At 43.6% G+C, this 23,239-nt stretch overlaps 2 protein-coding genes across 51 annotated transcripts in view; one reads left to right on the forward strand and one right to left on the reverse strand.

The window, feature by feature from the left end:
• The first annotated feature begins 1,987 nt into the window (after positions 1-1,987).
• On the forward strand, positions 1,988-8,817 carry rgmd (RGM domain family, member D). The gene is made up of 3 exons (XM_076152795.1): positions 1,988-2,230; positions 4,939-5,450; positions 7,359-8,817. Exons 1-3 carry the CDS (start codon positions 2,134-2,136, stop codon positions 8,058-8,060), a joined length of 1,311 nt encoding a protein of 436 aa, XP_076008910.1. The 5' UTR covers positions 1,988-2,133; the 3' UTR covers positions 8,061-8,817.
• A 10,362-nt stretch (positions 8,818-19,179) lies between these two features.
• The window catches only part of celf5a (cugbp, Elav-like family member 5a), a 168,797-nt gene continuing 164,737 nt past the window's right edge, over positions 19,180-23,239 (reverse strand). For 15 of the 50 annotated variants that reach the window (XM_076152887.1, XM_076152886.1, XM_076152884.1 and 12 more), the window contains 3 exons: positions 22,739-22,825; positions 21,779-21,862; positions 19,180-19,307 (listed from right to left, as the gene is read on the reverse strand). In XM_076152887.1, coding sequence (XP_076009002.1) covers positions 19,180-19,307; positions 21,779-21,862; positions 22,739-22,825 — 299 coding nt within the window. Of the gene's footprint in view, positions 19,308-21,718; positions 21,863-22,738; positions 22,829-23,239 lie in introns of those variants that run through there. The other 35 variants (XM_076152907.1, XM_076152906.1, XM_076152904.1 and 32 more) reach the window with 7 other exon arrangements.

A 23,239-nucleotide genomic window follows, 5' to 3' on the forward strand; every position in this document is an offset into this window, starting at 1 on the left:
AAAGTCCCATCAGGCCCTTAATGAGAAGCTGCAGTTCATTTGTTCACACACACTTGACTATGTAGAATGGATATACGTCATGCAACAGCTTTCATCTTGTTGTCGTCTGATTCTACATAAACCATGCAAACGCGTATTTTATTAATTCTGCTGCCACAGGTTGCTGCAACATGAAGTAAACAATTTATTTTCTCCCCTCAGGAAATGTCAAAAGCTGATTCTGAAGACTTTCAGTGTAACAGGTGAGAAATTCATTTTAATCCGCCGTATATCCACACACCATCAACAGCTCTATCCGCCACATTGTGTCACCGCCACATGTACCACGTCTAACCTGTTTGTGGGATTTAATATGCGACCGTAAAGCACAGCCATAAAGCAGATCAACCAAGCAAGCCTCCAAAATTAGCTGAACAAACAGAGTAAGGTAAAGCTCTCTGTGGGGATAAACTTGGCACAGTGGATCCAGTGTGACAGGGGCCCTTCTGGCAGCACACAACAATCCAAACGTTCCACTTGGGTTGAGCTGTCTTCGTTTCCCCCTCCACTATATATATCAGCCCCACATCAACATGGGCCTGTGAAGACCTTTCACAAGACTGACAGGCCACCTGAATCACACAATTGTGTGGCCGAAGGAGCCAGCATGTGTATAGAAAAACCAGTGATCCAATAACTGTCTGGGTTCACTTCTCTCTCATAAAGTCAGGAGGGAGGCGCATGGAGGAGACCCACATAGAACCCCAATGTTTCAGCTGGACCAAAACAAAGCTAGGAGCTTTGATCTAATTGTTGAAATCCTCCACACTCTAGCTGTTGATTTTCATTATAACAGCGTTTTATCCAGTAATTAGTTTGTACATTAAAAACAACTTTTTTCGTAGTGTGTCTGAGGCTGAGAGCAAGAGCTATGTGCCTTGCAGATGGTCCAGCCTCACAGCAGCTGTGCAAATGAAAGACGAAGTGTCGTTGGAGGAGTGCGAGAGATGGAAAGTTGGCCACAAAAGGAAAAGAGTAACACACAAGTTGCTAAGTGCAAATGTAATGGAAAAATGAATAGCACACAGAGATTTGCTGAGAGAAAACAATTCGAAGAGAGTAGTTTCTGTATTTTGAAACTGTCAGAAGCAAAAAAAATGGACATGTTTTGTTGACACATTAACAAGAAGAGAATGGACTTAAGAAAGACTTTACTGACCCCAGATTACAAAAACATGCTTGGTGTTATGGAGTAAATCACACATTATAGCTTACTGCCATTTTTTACTCTCCCAGCCTCCGTCAATGCTTTTCAACTGCTAATGACAACAATGAGACTAATAATGACAATAAAAACAACATATTGATTGTCAATTCCCAAGTCTTTACACTTAAAACAACCCTGAGTTAATAAAGCAAAGATAAAACTGCATTAACTTGCTCTCCACTTCACACGATCACTCTTCCAATCTCATTATTCAAACAACAGCGTGAGGGAACAACAGGTGAGAGAAGTAATGCTTGCACGCTGAACACACACACGCACACTAAATCGCAACCCCCCCTACACACACACACACACACACACACACAGTTGCTCTCAGATGGGGGCCGATGGGGGCAGGGGGGAGCCAAACGGGACAGTTGTCTGCTTTGTAGTGCAAAGACTCTGCTGAATTCACTTAAAGTCTCTAATAGGCTCCTTTGGGCTCTGCATGACAAAAGCTCCATTACTTTACACTTCTCAATACCCTGAACGCATCGATTTCCTTTACCAATCAGATCATATAGATATAAAGTTAGTCGATGAGTTTATACAACGATTAAACCTGCTGCCGGCCAGTTCTTATTTCACTGGGACAGTTATATTTTCACACCGATTCTCCTTCTCCGTAATTGGCTCTCCATGTAAATACGAAGCGGTTAGTGAATAATTAGTCTTCCATTGGCCGGCAGTCACCTCCGGGCCCCGGCTCCTCTGTAGTCCCTCCCCCCCGGTAGAGCCGCCCTGAAGACGGGGGCCCCTTTTTGAATGACAGCGCTTTGGGGGGAAACGAAGACGAAGAATTTTTGTGTGTGTGTGATTATTTCTCCCGCAGCCGCAGCGTCGATGAGCAGCAGTCGAGGATCTCCATTCTAACTGAATGGATTGGTATGGGGAGAAGCGGACCTCAACCCTCGGCTAAGCGGCGGCGGCTTTGGGACTGCGTGACGCTGACGATGGTGGCTCTCTCGCTTCTGTTCCGAGCAGGTAAGAGCCGCTGATTCAATCCGTGCTGCTCCACTCCTCCTCCTGCATGCGGCTCCGAGTCCCGACCCGCTCCCAGGAATGGAGGCGGGGATGGAAAAAGGCAACTTTTCCGAACTTCTCCGTCTGAACTCAAACTCTAAACCACTTTAATCTAAATTTCGTGTCGGTTTTCGGGTGTTTTGTGTTTGTAATGTGGGAACATTTTGTCTGGTTTGTTGTAAAAAAAAGTTCCCCCTCCGTTGCTGGGACAAAGTATCGTCATTTATCGCTAGCTGAAAAAAAGCACAAGTTTACGGACACTTTTTAGACACCTTTTAAAACTTTTCCACACAAAGCAACGACGGCAAACACTTCTTCACCCCACGCAAATGTCTCCGTGTGTGTAGATAAACACATGTTTTCTCTCTTTTTACAAGTTTTCACTAAGTTTGTGCGCTGTTGCGGCTAAGCTCTCCGTTAGCATCGCTCAGTAGCAACAGGCGTCCGAGCGTCGTCCCCCCAAAGAGACGAGACGACGGCGCTTGTTTTCAACTTGAAACTTCAACGAAACAAGCACGGATCTGCACTTTTAGGAACGAAGTCACACTTTATAGCTTTTAAACAGCCTCTCGGTTGCTTTTGCATGTGTCGAACGTGGGTCTAGCGTTGTGGTTTTCCCCCATTTGTGCTTCATTTAGTAGCTTTGTTAGCTGCCATGCATGGGGTCCAACTTTCTGGCCTCAGAACGTGTTGATCGTGATTTCTTTGGTACGCGAATCCGACTTAATTCATCAAGTTATTAATGCCTTAAAGGTCTCTAAAGCCTCAAAAAGAACAGTAATAATCCAATAACAAAGGTCCAGGACCTCATCAGATAAGATTTGATAAGATCCCACTGTTGTGATATTTAATTCTGTATAAACCCCGTGATAAAGCTAAACTGTTTACTCCATTAAGTTGTTATGTTGGTTTAGTCTCCGCATAATACGATACATTTTTAACTATTTAAGGTTATACCCTGCTAAAACCTGTTACTGTTCCTCCCAATACTTCAAATACTGAGAATTGTATTATAATTTGACTGTAATGTGTATGCAATGCAATGTGTATGCAAGTGGTTGTAACACATTCACAAAAGGGACAAATGCCACAAGAGTGTCAGGGCACAAATCTACCAAATAGTGTTGTAATGCATTCAGATGTGTGGTAGTAAGGTTAGTTTATCTTATCTCATTGAGGCAAGTTATCAGATGTACCTAAAACTAAGTGATTCTAAGGTTTATCTATGAATTAGGATAGTAATAGTAGTTAGTAAATAGTTCAGACTCCAGCTTGGCACACCTGAGTTTGTTGTGATTGGAGAAAAACTGTTTTAAGGGCCAGATTGTGTGTCAAAACTACTCCCGCTACTCTTTTTGATAAAGCATATTAAAACTGTAACACTAACTAATTCCACTGCTGTTTGTGTGGGCAATCTGCATCTCCACTTGTCTCTTCTCATGTTTCCCACACGGTCCTCTCACTTGTTGGTCGCCTATTAAGCACCAGAACATAAAGACCCTTTGGGGAGATGCATGGCTGTTGATGGCTATGCAGGCAGTGATTGTCAAAAACTGTCAATCAAAGCAGACTCCGGTGACCTCACAGCAAGACTGTGGAGGCCTGTAGGAATTCAGAGAAGGGGTGCAGAATGCCTCTAACTTGACCTCTCACACTCCATCTCTGTTTTATCAGGGCTTGTGTTGAAGTGCACCGAGTGTGAGATGCATTAATCATTCGTCGTGCCCTCCCGGTGCATCCGTGGGGTAGAGAGACTCATGAGGAGGTGGAAGAAACGGTGCGGGGGAAAAAGATTTTCATTGTTTGAAAATGCCTGCGCTTATCTCTCTGCCTTTTGTCTCTCCTGTTTGGAGATTAGATGGAAACGCTTTGTATTGCAGTCAAATCCCCTCTATCCCCTTCTGTAACTGTGATATGTGGAGGCTGTCTGAAGCTCATCAGCTGGAGGGAATCCACCATAGAGCCCAAGTTCATATCCAAGTCATTCTGTGAGACTTTGCATCTTAAAACACTCTAAAACTCGAAAAGTGAAATAGATTCCCAACATCCATCTCTCAAAAGTAGTTATAGCTCTTCATTTCCCTTCATCTAATACCTCGCCTTTGCCATACCTATGTTGGGTTCTGTTTGGACCCCAACACGGTGAATTCCTCCGATTTACGCCTCGTGTTCCTCTTGAACTGAGCCCCGCTGTGCTACGTCGTGTAGCTTAATGGACTTCAATTACCTCAGCGACAGCCAAACCACATTCGGCACCCCCAGGCAAACTACACAGGTCGGTTTCCTCCTCCAGTGATGCCATTTCAGTGAGGGCTAGTAGGGGGAAATAAGTTGTGACTGACTCTGTGGCCCAGTGTGGGAGCGTGGCCTTGTGAGTTCACGCGTGTTGGGGCTTTTAATGGCTCCCTTGATTGCACTTTACTTGATTGTGGAAAAGTTGTGACACCGGCGAGCGCACTGAGGTAATACAACCTTAAATGTCAGACGGATTATATGATTTCTTCTCAGGATAAATATTTTTCTCCTCAGGCGAGCGTTATGCAATCTGTTCATGGAGCGAACGCAGCCAGAATCAGCTTTCTGCCGAGAAGGAGGAGCGAAAATACACAACAAGGGACAGATTAACACGTGTTAAAACAACAACTCTCTCCATTTCTCTCGCTTCTCAGCTCACTGCCAGCAATGCCGAATCCAGCGTTGCAACACCGACTACGTGGCTTCTACCTCACCCTCTAGTGGCCTGCATGAGGACGCGGCTCTGGATTTGGACTACTGCATCGCCTTGCGGGCCTACGCTCTCTGCACCCAGCGGCAGGCGCGCAGCTGCCGGGGCGACCTGGTCTACCACTCGGCCGTCTTCCGCATAAAGGAGTTATTCTCTCAGCACAACTGCTCCAGCGACGGGCCCACGTCCTCCGCCAAGGCCGCCAGCACGTCCCGACCGGCCGCGTCCGAGCTGTGCAACTACGAGAACCGCGTGCTGGCGTCGGGCTCGGCCGGCCAACAGAAGAAATACGCCCACTGTGGATTATTCGGAGACCCTCACCTAAGGACTTTCCGCGACGAGTTTCAGACCTGCAAGGTGGAAGGCGCCTGGCCGCTGATCGACAACCGCTTCCTGTCTGTGCAGGTGACCAACGTGCCCGTCGTCCTGGGCTCCAGCGCCACGGCAACCAGCAAGGTAAGGATGGGTACAGAAGGGGGGCGGAGTTAGGGGGACATCGGGTCAATCACGATTAAAGCTTTGTCACAGTTAGCGGTCAGAAAGCAATCCTGACATTCAAACACACTCCAACAATCGCATCCATAAGTCTGGAAACATAAGGAGGCAGATTTTCTTCCCCCTTTTCCCTGCGAGCTCTAGTATTGCCATAAAGTATCAAAACATGTGAAGTTAATCGTCATTCCACGGTGCCTCTGCAGCCTCTAGCATTCCTCTTGTCTTGCATCTCCTTCAGATCTGTGAAGGGCGAGAGAGAGAGAGGGAGAGAGAGAGGAGGGAGTCCTTCAGTGGTGTTGAATCACAGACATGCTTGAGCGCTCTACCTTTAACACATGGGTGGTCATATGGTAGTGATTAACGCTCGCTCAAACATTTTCCTCCACCGCCACGATCTGGAACGATTTTTCACCCCTCTGGTCAAATAATTAACTGGGGCTCCTTTTGTGTAAATATGGAACGATGTTGGAAAAATAAGGGAATAATTGGACAGCAGTAAGAGGGTTTTTTAGTTTTTTTAGTTTCTTGAGTAATTAAATCAGCTGCTTTCACTCTGATTGAACCTTTTGCAGCGTCTTAATCTCTGCTTTTAAAGTCAGATTGGTGTTTAAGGCTCCACATAAATGCCACAGGGCTTTTTAATAAGAATCTCCCCCCATTGTTTTATTGGCGATGTCGCTAATCCACCTAATTCTACCAATTTGGGTGGAGGGGGGGGGGGGGGAAAGTATTTATTTGGCTCTCGCAGTCAAACTGTAGCATTTGGGTAAATAGTTTTTAAGTAGCCTCATTACCTGAAACGTCCTTGAGTTTAGAACAAAGGATTTCAAAGGGATCTCTGGCGTGTGGAGGGGTTTGAGGCGGGGGGGGGGGGGGGGGGGGGGGGGGGCGCAGATGCAGAGACCTTCTCCCTGGGTTTGTCTGTGCCAGCGCCCACATGCCCCCATCCCTCTCTCTCTCTCCCTCCCTCTCTCTCTCTCCGAGTTGTTTTCAGCTGTCAGCCTTCACACGTGAGCTCATCCATCACATACAGTATCCCTGTATGTGTAAACTTAACCACAGCCGCCGCTTTGTCAGGTCGCCTTTGAAGGGAACGGGAGGGGTAGGCCCCAATTTCTCCAAAATCTCTGCTCGGAATACAAATTGAAGGCGGCCATTGAAGAGAGACGGGGATAATGCCGGCGCGAGGGGAAAGGGGGTGGAAGATTTATGGAGAGATGAGGCAGTTATGAAGCAATTTATGTTTGATCCTGCATTCAAAGAAGAAGTTTTGGAGTTATTGGCCCCGCCGTGTACGGAGCTTTAATTTGTTTTAGGTAAGAATGGATAAATAGTGGTGAAAGGCGCACTTAGTCTCTCTTTTGTAGTCTGTTCACATGTGGTTATCTGTTTGGTTGATGGATTCCAATAGAGCGCTGATAGCCTTCCTCTCAACATTTTGCTGCAACTCCAGTGGACCGTTGACAGCGACGCACTGATCCTCTGGCTGTAATCATGGATGTGGACGTATTGGCCTCAGATTACAGCAGAGAGAGAGAGAGAGAGAGGGAGAGGAAGAGAGAGAGAGAGAGAATAGCTGTCAGTGTGTTAGGAGGAAAGGCCAGTGTGGTCTTAGAAGCCACGGACAGCAGTAATGTTTCCATGTGTATAAGTGCCCTCTGTGGAGAGGAAGTTTTTGGTTTCCTCCTGCCACCCTGTGGTCATAACCGGTAATATTCTCATTTAGGATTAGTTAAGAAACCTTTTGACATTTCCTAGAGGTGTTTATTATGTAAAGCAGTGACATACTAGTCTGTGACAAAGCAAGCATAGTTGCATTTCAAAGTGATCACATCTTCTAACACTGCTTCTGTTTCCCTCCTGTTACAGATCACGGTGATCTTCAAGTTGTACCACGGCTGCACAGATCAGAAGGTGTACCAGGCCACCACCGAAGATCTGCCCTTGGCATTTCAGGATGGCACTCGCAGCGGCGGCGAGAGCGGCAGCCTCACGATCCTGGAGCGAGGAGTCTCTGGAGCGGGCCGGCAGGTGAAGATCCAGGCGCGCTACATTGGCACGTCCATTATCATCCGGCGTGTGGGCAGCTACCTGACCTTTGCTATCCGCATGCCAGAGGACACCCTGGACTTTTCAGAGGACAATGGTGGGCTTCAGCTGTGTTTGCACGGCTGCCCTCGCAATGAGCTCATAAAAGAGCACACGCTGGGCCGCCAGAGCCAGCAGCCCCGCCTGCCCGGCCCCGGGCAAGGCTCTAACACCCTGCGCCCCCCGCACCAAATCTATACAGTGGAGCGAGCTACAGCCAAGTGTAGGGAGACTCTGCAGGTGGAGGACGTCTACTTTCAGTCCTGTGTGTTTGACTTACTGACCACAGGAGATCCTGAGTTCTCTATGGCAGCTTTTGGTGCTTTGGAGGATTTAAAGGCGCTGCCTCCCAGTAAACTGAAGCAGAACTCCCCAAGGACTCCTCGTCTTTACAACCAGGGAGTGTCTCACACACTGGCTGCTACAGCGGCTAACACCCACTCCCTGCTCACACTCCTGCTCCTCGCTCTGCTGCTTTTGTAAAGGAAAATAAATACAAATGATTTATTAAAAAAAACACACGCGAGACATGGAAGCAGAGCCCGAGCAGCTTGAGAGAGTGATGGAGAGCTCAGACGTATATATTTGTATTTTGTTTTTGGCATTTGTGAATGTTGTGTTCTTTTTTCCGATGTTTGCCATTTGAAGGATTTCACACTCCAGTATGAATATACACACACACACACACATGGAACAATCCGCCACCCAAACAGAAGTGAGCGACCCGAGCATCAGCATGGAAAACCTCATTAACACACACAACAAATGAAACCTGGCGTCGTTTTGGCGCCGTTAAAGAAACGATCACTGATAACACAGACCTGATTCTCTCTCTTCTCCATCATCTTAAAGTTGATTTATTCACTTATATACGAGCACACAGATGCATTTCACTGATTGGACAGGCGTCAATCAATTCCACACACACACTCACACACAGCCGACTCATGAAATAAATCTCAGCTGACCTCACGGCTGGCGAATCACAATCACTTAAACTGAGACTTCATCATAACGGGGGGCCGGCACGTACGGAGCGATACATGTAACCCCGCGCGGATCGATCAGTGTGTGCGCGCGCTGACTCGTGGCTTTTAGATCCCCGTATAATCCAGTCATATCAGCAGCGCTTAACGGCTATAACACAAAGAGTTCAAACGTATATCCCTGTGTTTTTTCTTGTTCCCATCGTCATTTCAGAGCAAAATTTGTGGCCTGATGCATTCACAGGATCCAACAACTGTCTGTAAAAACTACCTATTCATGATGTCACTATGGTCCAGTGTGATGTTCCCTCCTGCTACATTTCAAGTCCATTCTGTGAAACACTCCCTCTTCATGCGGTCCGGCTTCCTGTTTTTAAAGGTTAAAAAAAAAAAATCTTTATATAATAATATATTAAAAGAGTGTATATATGTGTTTTATATTGTGTACATTTGCCTGTGTATAGATGTTTTAACTTGTAATATGCTTTACACTCGTGTTAAGTAGGTTATTTTTTTTTGAGTCCTTTGTAAGAAAAGTAAACTAATATGTGTTGAACTGTATCTGTAATTTTTCTGTATTAAAGTGTTGGACACTCCAGATTAAGGTTTTGTTTGTCCTCTTGTCTTTGTCACACACTCGGTACCCAGCGTCTTCCTCGGGTGAAGAAGAGTGTAAACAAGTTATACAAGCTTCAATTAGGACATCTTTGATTAAATCTCATGTTAAAAAAATCTTTAAAATGATCTTCTGGTTGGTTCCAAACAAGGAGCTACAAACTTTTCAATCGATGGTCCTAATGGAGGGGAGTCGTGTGTGTGTGCTAGTAATACCACACATGTCCTGGTGGGGCCCTCAGTCTACAATGGCTGGGGACTTGTCTGCATAGACAGCTTTGACAGGCCGGCTGTGTAGCTGTAGGGATCCACAGTATGTTCTCTGTCCCCTGTGTAAATGTTACCTGTGAGTGCTGAGCTGGCTGCTGGCTTCGCTTTTGTCTGCCAGAGCACTGCAGGGCTCCAAATAGGATTTAGTCTGTGCTTAACACCGGGTTAGAGTCAACGACAACAACATGGACTACTAATGCTATATGTGAAGGCTGAAGAGGGATGGGATTCATTTTTATTGGCACCAAAAATGGCATTAAAGAGGATCCGTGCATCCTAATGTTGGCCTGAGTGACAGCATGAACCATCACACGTCCGAGCGCATTTAAGAGCTCATTTAGTCACATGAATTCAGTCAATGATGACAGCAGTGATGAATTTGTCACCCTTTTTTTTTTTCGACCGTTGCGCCTTCCTCTCAGCCCGGCTCGGGGCCGTCCTGGAAGATCGTGCCTCATCACTCCTGTTTTTAATATTAGGAAACGAGAGATGGAGGAGGAGAAAGCGAGAAAAGGTAATTGTGGAATGGTGGAAAAACTGTCACTTAAAATCTTGTCTTGGAGGAGGCAGCGCAGGGCAGGCAAATGCTAGTTAACACACTGACGGGTATATGGCATCAATTGGGCCTTTTAATGGTTGTTTTTCTATGCAGCCCGGATGTCTCGGCATTCAGGACATCCATCAAATCTCTCCCTTAGGCTTACCTTATAATTTCTCATCTCCTAAATACATGGCTGTTGCTTTCAACATCTCCCTGTCGAGTTGTAAAAGTGAGCTGATGAGATGTAAACTGAGTGTCCCTCCATTCGCCTTCAAATATGAACAAAGCAGAAAAAGCTTAAGGCCTATTTTCTAAAAATTAATTTCATATTGTGAGACGCGGGGCGGTTGACAGCACTGCTGAAATAATAACGCTGTGTGAGTTTTCTGACAATTTCAGAAAGATTTTTATTTAGAAATACCAAGACCGTTCAAATACTCTTCAACTTTCATGTAGATGTTTAACACTTGATGGAGAAGAAGAGTCCAAACCAAAAGATGCAACTCTGGGTTTGGCAAGAAACCCGCTCAAGCCCGTCTAGATCGCCCATCCACCCTCTTTGAGCCACCCAGTCTTGACTTTCCCCTGTAAACAAGGACAATTACCAAGCTAATGAGTTGAGGAAAAACTGCTTGAGTGATTGATACTCTCAATGGGGAAATTAATTTGATATTAATAGAGCACTTGGCAAGATAAATAGATAGTGGTGTGTGAGTTCTCTCCTTGATTGATAAAGGTGAGATTGATGGCTGTCTTAACGCAGAATGTTCCTTAAACTTAAATGAGGTCGTCTTGGTAAGGATAGACTTAGTATGACAAGATAATCAAATGTTCAGATGATCTAATAAACATTACGGGGATTAGAATGACTTTGTTGTCGTGGCGCCTACGGCATCGGCCCTAAGGTAGACGACGGCTTTGCTGTGTTGGAGGAACACTGTTGCGTTCAAAGGTGTAGGAATTTGGCCTGTCGTTAGTTTTATTGACGCCTGCGTGCGATGCATGGATTGTTTAATCACAGCTGTAAACTTATTCAGCTGTTCTGGTGAGATTGTGCGACTCCTTAAATGATCACCTGCTTTATTCCTCGCCTCTCGATGACTCATAAGACCTCTAATCTACCCTGCTTAATGACGCACTCAGTCTGATTGTTGCACCAAGTAGAAGACATTCAACATACACGTACATTACACCCTGTTACATGGGTCAGTGCCGCAGAACAAAAAGCAAGAAGTTATTCATTTCTTCACCAGTTTGTCTGGGTGCGTGTGTGTCTGTGTGTGTGTGTGTGTGTGTGTGTGTGTGTGCGAGACAGAGAGAGAGATTCGAGTCACAGCGATTATAGAGCTATCTCATACCGCAGGCTTTCTCATACCTGACCAACTCAATCTTTCTGTGTCTCCTCAATAATCAGAGTGACAGCAAGCAACCAGACATATCTCACCCACCAGCTCACTCCAGAATGGGTACTGACCTACATATCAAATCATACGCTCCTGGTTGTGCGATAGAGAACAGGGGGGAGAAGGTTGGGGTGTGGGGTGAATAACATTGTATGATTGGCAGTCCTACTTTAGTAAACATGTTGCTTCCCCGGGTTTCTCCTTTCAGTATGTATTCTCTCTTATAGGTAAAATACTATGTGTAAGGAAAACGCCAGGCTTCTCCTATAACCCGGGAGTTCCTGCTGGTTCAGCAGTGTTTTCGATGCTACAGTAACAGTAGAGAACAGCTGAGAACACCTGGTTGTCTCAGTGTGTATTTTTATTAACGAGTCTGTGTCACCAAACTTTTAACAAATGGCCCCCCGGCACCCTGACGCCCTGAAAAACCCAGCTCGGAAATTAAGCATCTGCATCATAAATCTTGGAAAGTTACAATAATTTGCAATTCACTCCCTCATCAAAGGCAATATTACCCTAATTTATTATCTCCCCGCACGAGGGGAGCGCAAAGGCCGTGGAGATAAGAGTTTATCAGGAGGGGGATTGATTTTCATTAACTGATTGTAATAAAGATGAACTGCCTGCCGTGCACACTGACCAAGAGCCACACTTTATTGTAATTGGGACAATTTATTTCATGAGCCAGTGGCTCTACTTTTTGTCCCTCTCTGTCTTTTTTAAATATGTCTCTGCTCTCCTAAAAGTGAACGCTGTGTCACAGTCTTACAGCTTCCTTTTGCCGTATAGCGACTTCTGATGTATGGGCAAGACGTGCATCTATCTGCCATTACAGCAAGGGGGAGGGGGGGATGATAACAAATACTGCATCAGATTCTGACTTCAGGTGTTCAAGCAATATAGATATGTAAATGTGACTGATATCTCTCCCCTCTATATCAATTTACTTCTTTCTGCCTGTCAAAAAAGGATGCTTTCCCCCTTACAGCCTCTCCATGATCTATGATAATGTCCAGCTGAGAAATGTCTGATGCTTATACATGCTTTTGTTTTTGTGCCTTTCTTTACACATCACATTAGTCCCGACATATATTTCGTGTCTCCTTGAAGCCGAGCAGCATCAGCTGACCGGCTTACTCATAAAGCAACAGGCCTTCAGTTTTCACAATGACAGATAATCTAAATCTCCCTCCATACTGCCCCAGTGAGCTTCCATGTGAGTGTAAAATGGCTGCATTTTCCACCCTTAAAGTTTGTGTCCTTTTATGATGAAGTATGATTCTCAAAGTAGAACCTCGTCTGATGTATGAGCGGGGGAAAAGCACATATCTGCAGCTGTAATGTGATATAGTGAGTGTTTTAAAACATTGAAGCTCTAAACGTGTTGCAGGTTATCAGTTAAACAGCCCTGACGCTATCTGCACGCTTTACAGTTTCATCGCTCAACGGGGATAAGGTGTCAATTATTGACGCCGAGCTGGTGGGTTGTAAACGCTTGCAACATCTGTATCCACAAACAGCCAAGGTCCTTGAGATGGATGTGGAGGGGAGTGATTTCTGGAGCAACGACTCCCCCTCTCTTTACATGGTGGTTAAGCACAAGCGGTCAATATAACTCTGAGAAACAAAACATCCAGTTTGATTTTTTTATTGTAAAATTGGAAAAAAAGGAGAGAAAGAGAGAAAAGCCCAGATAAGCATTTCTTTTTGATACATTTCCTTTATCTTACCATAAACATAAAGTAAAATTGACAAAAATAAATAAATAAATTAAATAAATTAAATTCAATAAATAAACATCAAGTTACATAATTTTCGATTAATAATTAGAAAATTATTAAATCATCAATCATTTCAATTCATCTAAGCAGCAAGTATTAAGAAAATTCAACAGGGGAAATGTTTGGTTTCTCAGGCTATTACAGAACACATAATTTATTATTCTTTTTTTTTAAATATAAAAACATACTGCTTTCCCTGTCAGGTAATCCATGCTTTACTGACACTGCCACAAAGACAGGTGGCGCTCTCTCTTTAAAAAAAAAAAAAAATTAAAGAAAAGAAAAGAAAAGAAAGGAAAACAAAACCATACAGCCTGTAAACAGCATTTTTCTCTTCCAGGTTTAAAGAAAAAGCACTGAGATTCCTCCTTTGCGCCCTGTATGTCAATAAAGTCTACATAACAGACTCCATTATTTTCTTCATATGTTTTTGTATGCTTGTGCTGAGAAACCAGAAAGTTAACATCTTTATAAAGCGAAAAACCCTCCCCCCGCCCCGGCTCCCCCCATTCAAACCCTAACCTATATGTACCTAAAGAAAGGTCCTGTGCTGATTTTCCATAATATACAGATTTCATATTTATAATAAGCTACTATCCTTAGCATTCAAACCATAGTTAAAGAATCATATTGTTAATAGGAGTAGTACCATAATCATAACCGTTAACCCTCCCAGCCCCTATTGAGCATGCTCAGAGATTGAAAGGGCACCATGGTAGAATGACAAACATAAAACGGGATGGAATGAAGTGAAAGCAAAGAACCCAGTTTGACCACATGCAGCTTAGTTATAGTGCAATGAGAATTCATACGTGCTGCCATTTCCTATAACCTTTTCAACCATTTCATGAAGCAGACTCTGTGTTGATTCTGTAACCCATTGGCAAATACTTCCCATTGCCAGATATGTATATATATATATATATAAATATCCGTGTACACAACTGTAAAGTCAGCAGAGGGGAAACCGTCTCAGCTTCAAACCTTCGCTTCTTTCGTCTTCAATCAACTTTTCCTTGGCAGAATGAAATTAGCTCAAACATCTTTCACACTCATTAAATTTCAGCCACAGCTGGCATCTTTAATTTGCATTACCCAAGCTGTTGTGAAGGCCAGGTTTAATTTGATTTTAATAATTTAAAAAACTCTCCGGTAGAAACCCCACAAGAAAAGGTTTTTGAGTGGGCTATGAAGGCCCTGTATGGCCCGGGGAGAGGAGGGCATACATCACAGCGTCCTAAAGGTGCCTGGTCCTGACAGGAGAGAGGAGACTTACATTAACTCAGCTGGAGGAAAACTCACTTATGGCAAATACGTTACCCTTTTCATTGCTAAACCCTACAGAGTAAATCACTGCTCTCTGAAATGACCCTCTGCCTTTTATGTTGTATGGCAATATCACATAATCTCAACCTACTATTAAAGATCTGCAAATAAATGTGTATATTTGATAGGAAATCAGCGGATCAGTCTAATCAACTGCGCTTAAAAGAATCCAGTCTGATGAGGAAATGAAGCAAAGCAGCTACTCACAGGTAATGTTTGCATAATTTGGCAACCCATGATGAGAAGAAGGCATTTTTAAAACACTTTCTTTTTTTAACAGCATTTAAAAAACTTGCCTGCAATCTCTCACGACATCACAATGCACACTGAGTGAGGAGGAACGCATCTGCGAGCCGTCGTTTTCGGAAAATGCCAAACAACGCTGTGCCGGGTAAGAGTTTCTGCGGAGAGGCCGCAATCACACAAACAAAAAGCACCGCCGGGCGATAACCGCGGCGTACACTTAGGATCATTTCAGAGAAGAGATACAGTGTAAGTCAGCAAGCCTTCATGCAGGAGCTGAAAGGGTGTTTGTTCCATTTCCATATTTGTTGTACCAGCACAGATTACAGTGGCAGAATTTAAAATCCCTTTTTTTTTCTCTCCCAAAGACTCTATTTCTGTAGGGGCTGTGGAGATAACACTGTAATTCCATGACTGAAGCATTGATGTGTCTACAGCATTGATCGGAGGGGCTGAGATCTCAGACAGACCTGAGGGCAAGCTGCTTCAGAGAACAAACCGACTGAATGGATGACATGCTGGATAAACGTAGAAATTAAGACGAGTGAGGAAAACTTACTTGAAAGTGGTACAAAAAAAGGGCAAAGGAGTAGAAAAAAGAGTGACAAATGAACAAAAAAAAAAGACATTTCAGCTCAGATATACGTGTGTTAGCTGTATCCCTCTGTATATGTACAAGACGATGCTGGCTTAGTTAATTAATCAATCTGATATGGCGTGATGTGTCATGACCACACTGTACAGGACCCGTGTGTGACCGTTGCTAATGGTAAGCTGTCGTCCTGTTGAAGCGGCAACAGCTGTAGCAGCTTCACTTACAGGCCTGCTGCTGTCTAATTGATGGATCATTTTGCTCTTAATTTGACCTCCTAAGGCTGGTAATGCCAGGCTGTTCCTCATGGTGTACAAGCTCTCGCTGTGCTATTATACCCTTTGGAAAGAATACAGCTGTTCTCCACTCAACAACTCATACAATCTACACAACAGCGCTGACGGAAGAAGAGCTCGAGTCGTTTACGTGAAACCCTGCGTTAATTAATATTTTTGACATTGTAATCAAATTACAGTGCGAAATGTGTTTATCGCGACGTCCAAACATGTCTGCTGCTTTGTGGAGCTCTTATGTTTCAGCGGCAACATTTTGGATTAATTGACATTTGCTGTTAAATTGATTCTCAAGTTCCGGCACCAAACAATAACAACTTTAACAACGAAAGTCAAGCATCCAGGTTAAAGCACAGATGTTTCCCTCAGATGTTTGTGAAAATCAAAAATAGAACACAAACAGAAGCGGATGCTAGACGTACATTCACCAGGCGAGCAGAAACTCCCCTGGGTTGCTAATGTAGCTCTATGTTGTTGAAAGTCTCACTAAGTAACTGCTTGGCTGTAAAGGCAATATAAGATGATTGTACCGTGATTATGTATCATTCAGCTTGTTTTGGGTTTTTTTTTGCCATCAAATGGTCAGAAATTGATTGAAGCAATTTTAAGCTAACGTAGCAGTACCACAGCGCTCCAGGTAATTGCCATAAAACTAAACAATGCTTAGCAGTCAAAACTAAACACTGTGAAGAGAGAAGAGATTAGTTTGTTCGGTGACAAACATAAATTTTTAGGGTTTTTTCGGTATCTCATTTCACGGGAAGGGAGGGAAATAAAGAAAGAGCAGAAGGAAGGGAATAAGAAAGACAAAAAAGCAGTGACTACTTCAGCTTCAGTGCGGTGCTTGAGTTACTCTCCACTCCGGCACAATGCATACATCTACATCCCGTCACAGCATTATTATTCTATGTAGACGGCACCTTTTTGTTTCTCAGTCATAAAGCATTTTCATTCCCGCAGTACAGTAGAGCGCTGCCTCTGTGTCACGCCGGGTTTTCTTCTGAGACAATGGAGCGACTCAGGGGGGACAAAAGACGGTACGCCACCGTCCTCCCATCCAAGCGCCCAGAGAAAAATCAACTCTGTCAGTCAGTCAATTCATTCAAAATGCCAATGTGTAATTGATTGTGCGTCTCACTGCTCCCCATCTGATCAATATTAGCATTATTCTAATTATGCGGCCAGTTAGCTCTCGGGCCCCCATAAACTGATGGACCCTGTGAAGAGAGAGAGAGGGGAACGTGCTGGCATTTGGAGAGGAGGTGAAAGAGGAGGAGGAGGAGGGGTGTCCTGGGGAGTCCTCTCCCCTGCTGAGAGCAGCTGGAAGGAGCTCGGCAGCAGGAGAGGGCACGACCCCGCGGGGACGCCTGTGACACCCGCATGGAAATTTTTACAACTACCACGAGGTAATTTGTATATTTTATTCAGCCGTTTACAGATGCCGCGCTGCTTTATGGCTGCGTGTTCACCTCAGCTGGGTGGCACATTTACCACGGCGCTTTATGATCAGATTAGCTGTATTATTTCTGCTTTAATGATGATTTCCTGGCATGGACGGCCTGTCTCTCCTGTAGGAAATGATGATTTCTGCAATGAAAATCAATTATTGTTGAAATTCATTGGGCTGACGTGACAACTGCAAGGAACAGAAGACAGCTTTCTGCGGATAAACATATTGTCTGTGATTGCATCAGTTTTGGCACTAATTTACGGGATATTAATGGCTTCAAGCTCTGTGTTCATCCAACACAGTAACACTGATACATCATAAATCTGAGATGAAAAGCTGTGATGTACATTAATCAGATGATGTAATGACTGGCGAACGAACATATCTGAACATGCCCGAAACAATGTCTAACCCACATATTCTACACCACTAAAATAGCATAGCTTTATTTTTTTTAAACATTTTTTTCTATTTTGTTTTAATATTCTCAAACCCAGTAGCTATAAATGTAAAAGGAAAAGAAACAAAAACCCTTTTCCTCTTTTTTCAACCTGAAGCTAGTATTTCTTCATAAGTTTAACTTGTAATATTATTAGTAGTAGTTTGTAGTATTAGTATCATTAATACCATATATTACTGTTCAGAACAATAAAAATGTTTGGTCCTTTGGTCCCTTAGGGGTGAAAGATTTGCAGTTCTACTGTTGCTAATGGAAACCTCAGTGACCTCTGAGAGTCATACTTCTGCGCTTGCTGAGAGACGTGAGAGAATAAGAGAAAGAGGGAAAGAAAAAGAAAGTCTGTCAGTGGACGTATAGAATAGCTTCTTTTTTCCACTGTTTTTCTTGATCTTCAAGTTTTAACCCTCATTTGTCCAGTACAGTAAAAGCCACAAGCGCCTCTTTCCTTATATATATGTGTATATAATATGTATATAGAAATCTATTTGTTGTTGCTGCTTTTTTTGTTAGTTTGTTGCTTAATTAACAATTCAAGTCTCAACAAGAAAAGTTCTGTTGTTCAGTCTCATCACATGTTTTTCAGTATTTTTTCTTCTCATCTGTCTTGCACCATCTGTTACTGCTGTTGAAGTCCCCCGGTGAGGCACCTCCTCTTTTGCATCTTCTTTTTCTGCCGTAACCTACATCTTCTTAAGTAAATGCTGATATGTCTTCAAAAATTCCTTATGTGTTGATTTTTTTTAAAACATATTTTGTTTTCAAAGAAATAAAGTTGAACTCCTGCGAGATATCTTCATGTGTCCTCTAAAACCTGAAAAACAGAAGAGAGAGGAGAGAAGAGAAAAGAGAGAGAAAAAAATGCAATTTCAGATCTCACTGCTCATTTAACCGTCACTCAAAAGATCCATTTCTTTAAACTTAGGATACATCAGAATGGCTCTATTATATCAGTGTAATGGTCTGGAGAGAGCTAACCCAGGCTGGCACACCAATCAATCTTTGTCAATCACCGTGATGGCAGAATTTCCCATAATTAATAAGTCCTGCTGTGCTGCATATGAAATCAACTCATAGACCTTACAGCCTCTAAATGTATGCAGAAAGCTGAAGAAAGCAGTGGATATTCTAGAATACGTAGCTGTCGATGGTAACAGTAAATCAATAATCAATACATAGCTTCTATTTTATATGATTAAGTCTGAATTTGGTGGATAAAATGAAACTATAAACTCTCATATTCTGGCCATCTTTGAAAGACGTGCAGGGTTTAGCAAAGGAATCAACAAACCAGCAACAAATCAAGCAGCTACTCTCTAACCTAGGAAATACTTGGATACATGGATCAAATGAATCAGATTCATTGATCATTTGGTGAATATACATGTACACGACTTGTTGGCTAAGGTGAGAAAATGCCTGCACAGGATGCAATGACATTGATTACCAGTCAATAGAGTGTTCAAATGCTTGATTGACCAAGAATCACTTAATCTGGGTCTGTGACGCAGTCTGTTTATGCTGATTACAATCCGATTATGGTGGCTACATGCCGATAATCACCTAAAGCAGATAGGAATCAGAGTTGGACGCAAAGACGCAATCTCACCTGTGCTGCTGCAATGAATACTGAAGGTAGGCTGTGTCAGTAAGGGCGGCTGGCATCCTTCGGTCTCTTTAACTGGACTTTCAACCTCTTCATCCCAATCTGAAAGCCATTCATGGCTTGAATAGCTGCCTGTGCACTAGCAGGGTTGTCGAAGCTCACAAAACCTGTGGGACAAATAGAACAACTATTATTATCTGTTATTCTCATTGGACGTGGTTCCAGGTGGGAGTTGGGGCAAAAATAAAGATGGCTACAGAGGATCTCTTGTAGCTATGATGATGATGATGATGATGATGATGATGATTCTCGCTCCAACCAATAGAAGAAAAGGTGAAACGTTCAATGTGGCTCTAACCCTGTTCTTTGTGAATCTACAGCTTTTAAAGTGACGTAATCGTCTCCTGGATTGCAAGTTTTGTCTGGAAGAAGTTAAAAAATGTCTGTCTGGAATATCAAACGGCTCTGTGATACCTCATGCATGTAGAGAAGGAAACCTATCAGGAATTTTGGAAGGTAAGTAGGACACCGTTTGCTGATGTTGGAGAGGGTAATGGAATATGTCAAGAAGTAATGAATCGCTGCTCCTCATATAATGCTTTCTTACTTTTGGAATAAGTAAATAATAAAATGAAGGTATTAATATTCCAGAATGGAGGAGCAAACTTTGAAAGTGTTGGATTTTACTGGGTCTGGGATGCATGACCTTTCTGTAAAAATGTAACGAGTTTAATATCAGGGCAGTTTGCCTGGCACTAGAATTATTTAATTTAACACTAGGTTTGGGATAAAACAGTTCAACACAAAAAGGGGCCGAGAACAAACTCTGCAAAATAGTCTGAACCAAAACAAAAGTTCATCACAAAGAGCCCAATCTGCCCCCCAGACACAGAAACCCACCGGTGCATCTCTGCAAGACGAGCCACTCCCCAAACCTATGCTGAACATCCTGTTTCCATCTTGTGTAAAAAAATAAAGCCTTGAAAATTCAGTGACCAGAAATTGCAGTGGAGTGTGTCTCTGGTTGATGCGCTCCCCCGTGTCTGTGGTGTCATTAGGAACAGCCGATGACCCGTGAAAAACAGCAGGAGCCTCTCCACATCCCCGGCCACCAGGGAGAGATGTCTGCCTGGTCTGCTTGGCATCGGCTTGGCCCATTAGGGCGAAAGCTGCGGCTGAGCAGGGGAGCGCCGAATGGACGTATAAAAAAGGTATAGTGGGAGGGGAAGGAGATGACTTCCTGAACTACCATCGGGTTAACACATTTGGGCTCATGGGGGAGATGAAGAAGGAACGGAGAGGAGTTGCGAGCTTAGAGCTTTAAGCCTCCTGTCACACATAACAAGTGTGCTTTCTCTCTCTGTCTCCTGCACACCATCAGTCTAAGTTTATCCCTCCTTTCTCCTTCCCAGATTAATTACACCAGTGTGCCTCCCCCTTCCTCAGGCCTAACATTATGTTGTATATGCATAGTGTATTAGTCAATACTGCAAATAGGTCTTCTTTCATGAATTTATATGTTATTAAGTCCCCCAGGGAGACAGGACAGGCGATCAATTTTGCCCAGGGTTCTGTGGTTCCCTGAAGTGAAAACAAATGCTGATCCATAATTGTCCTTTCAGCTCTCCCGCCAGTCCCCCCCCCTCCCCCCCCCCGCCTCCCCCGCAACCCCCAGCCCTGTCCTCAAAGTTTTTATAAGCCCTGAGGCTTGTTGGTGTGTGTAGGCTGACAGGGCAAAATGGGACAGGCGTCATGGAGGTGTGTGAATCAGCCTCAGCGGCGTGGGTATTGACAGATATCGGGGTTACTGGGCGGTGATGTGAATGCTGATACAGCACGGCGAGGTTTCCAGGTCACACAGCTGCCAAACAAGAAACAAGGACATGCGCCCTGATTGGCTGTATCATGGCTGTGCTGTGTTCATCACAACTTTTCCACGGCGCTGTCGCCAAACACGCAACAGCCATCAAAATGCAGAATGAGGTCAGACGGGTGAGAGTTCCATATTTCACCTCTTTATGTTTGTGCACGGCTAAACGTCTACAGCAATTTACGTAATGTTCCACAAATCATGTCTGTTGTTAGTGAGATTAGTACGAAAATAAACAAATAAAAGTTCCTTTATTGTGAGGGTGTAACTTTGACTGTGAAACTTCACACCTTAGCTGTGACTTTTTACACAACTCCCACAACTCTTTGCATATTTAGAAGGAACAGTAAGAGATCTGACCACAGAAGATTGTTTTGTCACATTACTGTGTGCTCAACTCCAGAAAATATCCATTATGCATCACCCTTGGATGTATTTATTCAAATAAGTGGCACCATTATTTCTCCATCTTTTCTTCTCTACCTCTTTCCAGTGCACAAATGTTGATTTGTCGATGTTAGATCAAAGGAGCAGCCTGGGAATGGACCAGGCACTTAATGCATTTTGATGTGAATATATGAAAAAAAAAATCAAATTACCACCAAATACATAATCATAGGCTGAGAAACGACAAAGCTCCACGCCGAGACGTCACTGATACGATGTAACAGGGGCACAGTTAAGCAGGCGTAGCAGCGTGTAACTCACCAAAGCACTTGCTCTGGTTGGTGGCTCGGTCCATGAAGACCTTGGAGGAGATGACAGTGCCAAAGGGCAGAAACATCTGCATCAGTTCATTGTCTCCAAACTCCTGTGGCAGGTGGTAGATGAACAAGTTGCAGCCCTCTGGACCTGACGGAGAGACAGACAGCTGCGTCTTTGATATGTTCATCATGCAGACGTTCGTTTAGAGAAAATTAAAATGGGTGGAATGTGATGTTCAGAATGGTTTGTGTGAGAGAACAATCATATGCTGACATTTGCTTTAGGTTGCTGTTGCTGTTATGAATCTCTCAAGTTGCTATTTACAATGATGCATCAATCTTTTCTTACAGTTGTGAGCAGATGTCATTATTGCACAGAGTTACCGGTAATATTATTATCAATTCTATTACATGAGCTTTTTCCTCCACCAAGGAACTTGTTCTCAGCCGTGTCCTTTGGCGCCTTTGTTGATTATGTCACGTATTTACCGATTTTGATGGGACCTGAACCCATTTTGGCACATGTTGTCTTTTCAATTGCTTTTCTGGTCAATTTCAGTCTCTTTCTATCTCATAAAATACAATCAACATCAATCTTGTCCCTCGGAAATATTTGCTTGAACGGTGGGCACGTTTATTAAATTGATGTACAAAAACAAATACGTGGAGCTCAGATGATGCGGATAGAGAAGCATGATCAGTTTCCTGAAGTTTCCTCTGCCTTGGAAGAGGTATGACTTCCTATATAGTCAGGATTGTGAAAGAAACACCACTATGAATATTTATATTGTACTACCTACGAGTAGAAAACACTGTCCTCTCATCCTCAACCTCTGTATGTCTCTCACCCCCGCGATGAGATGTGAACTGCATTAAGCACTATTGTTCTCTCGCCATTACTTCTTCATTTATCCATTACACAGAATGAGATGTGCGCCGTGTAAAAAGCAATTTAGGCCTCTCATGTGTTACCACGGGATGAAATGTGTATAGTGTAAAAGTAATATTGTTCTCTCACCCTCACCTTCTCTCTGCTGCTGCTGCTGGATGACCTGGGGTGGTTGGGGCAGTGTCTGGCCAATGGGAGTCAGCGTGGTGGCTGGATAGATTGCTGCAGAGTGAGAGAGAGAGGGAGAGAGAGAGAGGGAGGGGGAGGGAGGGAGAGGAAGAGAGAGAGAGAGATGTTGAGACATTGCGGAGGGAAAGGACGGGAGGACTGATAAAAGTGTCGAGGATGCTTAAGGTTGATCGTAGCATCAAAGGCTCCCCGGCTGTAACGCTTTGTACATATAAGCACCTGTTCTTCATCATTTATGAATTCTTCCTATGAGCCACAAATGGTTTATAATCAGTTAATGAATTTTTGATGGCATATAAATACACAAGTGCAGAGGTTTGTATGTGTGTAGATAAATATGAGATATGAGAGCTATGTTCCTCCATATGCAGCGTCCCAACAAATAAATAAATAAAGCCAGCCATCAGCTATAGGGTGATCTCTATATGGCAGATGTTAATTGTTTAG

This window comes from Genypterus blacodes, unplaced genomic scaffold (genome assembly GCF_046128005.1).
Source record: "Genypterus blacodes isolate CSIRO-AG114 ecotype Tasmania unplaced genomic scaffold, CSIRO-AGI_Gbla_v1 ptg000058l_1, whole genome shotgun sequence".
Classification (NCBI taxonomy): Eukaryota; Metazoa; Chordata; class Actinopteri; order Ophidiiformes; family Ophidiidae; genus Genypterus; species Genypterus blacodes.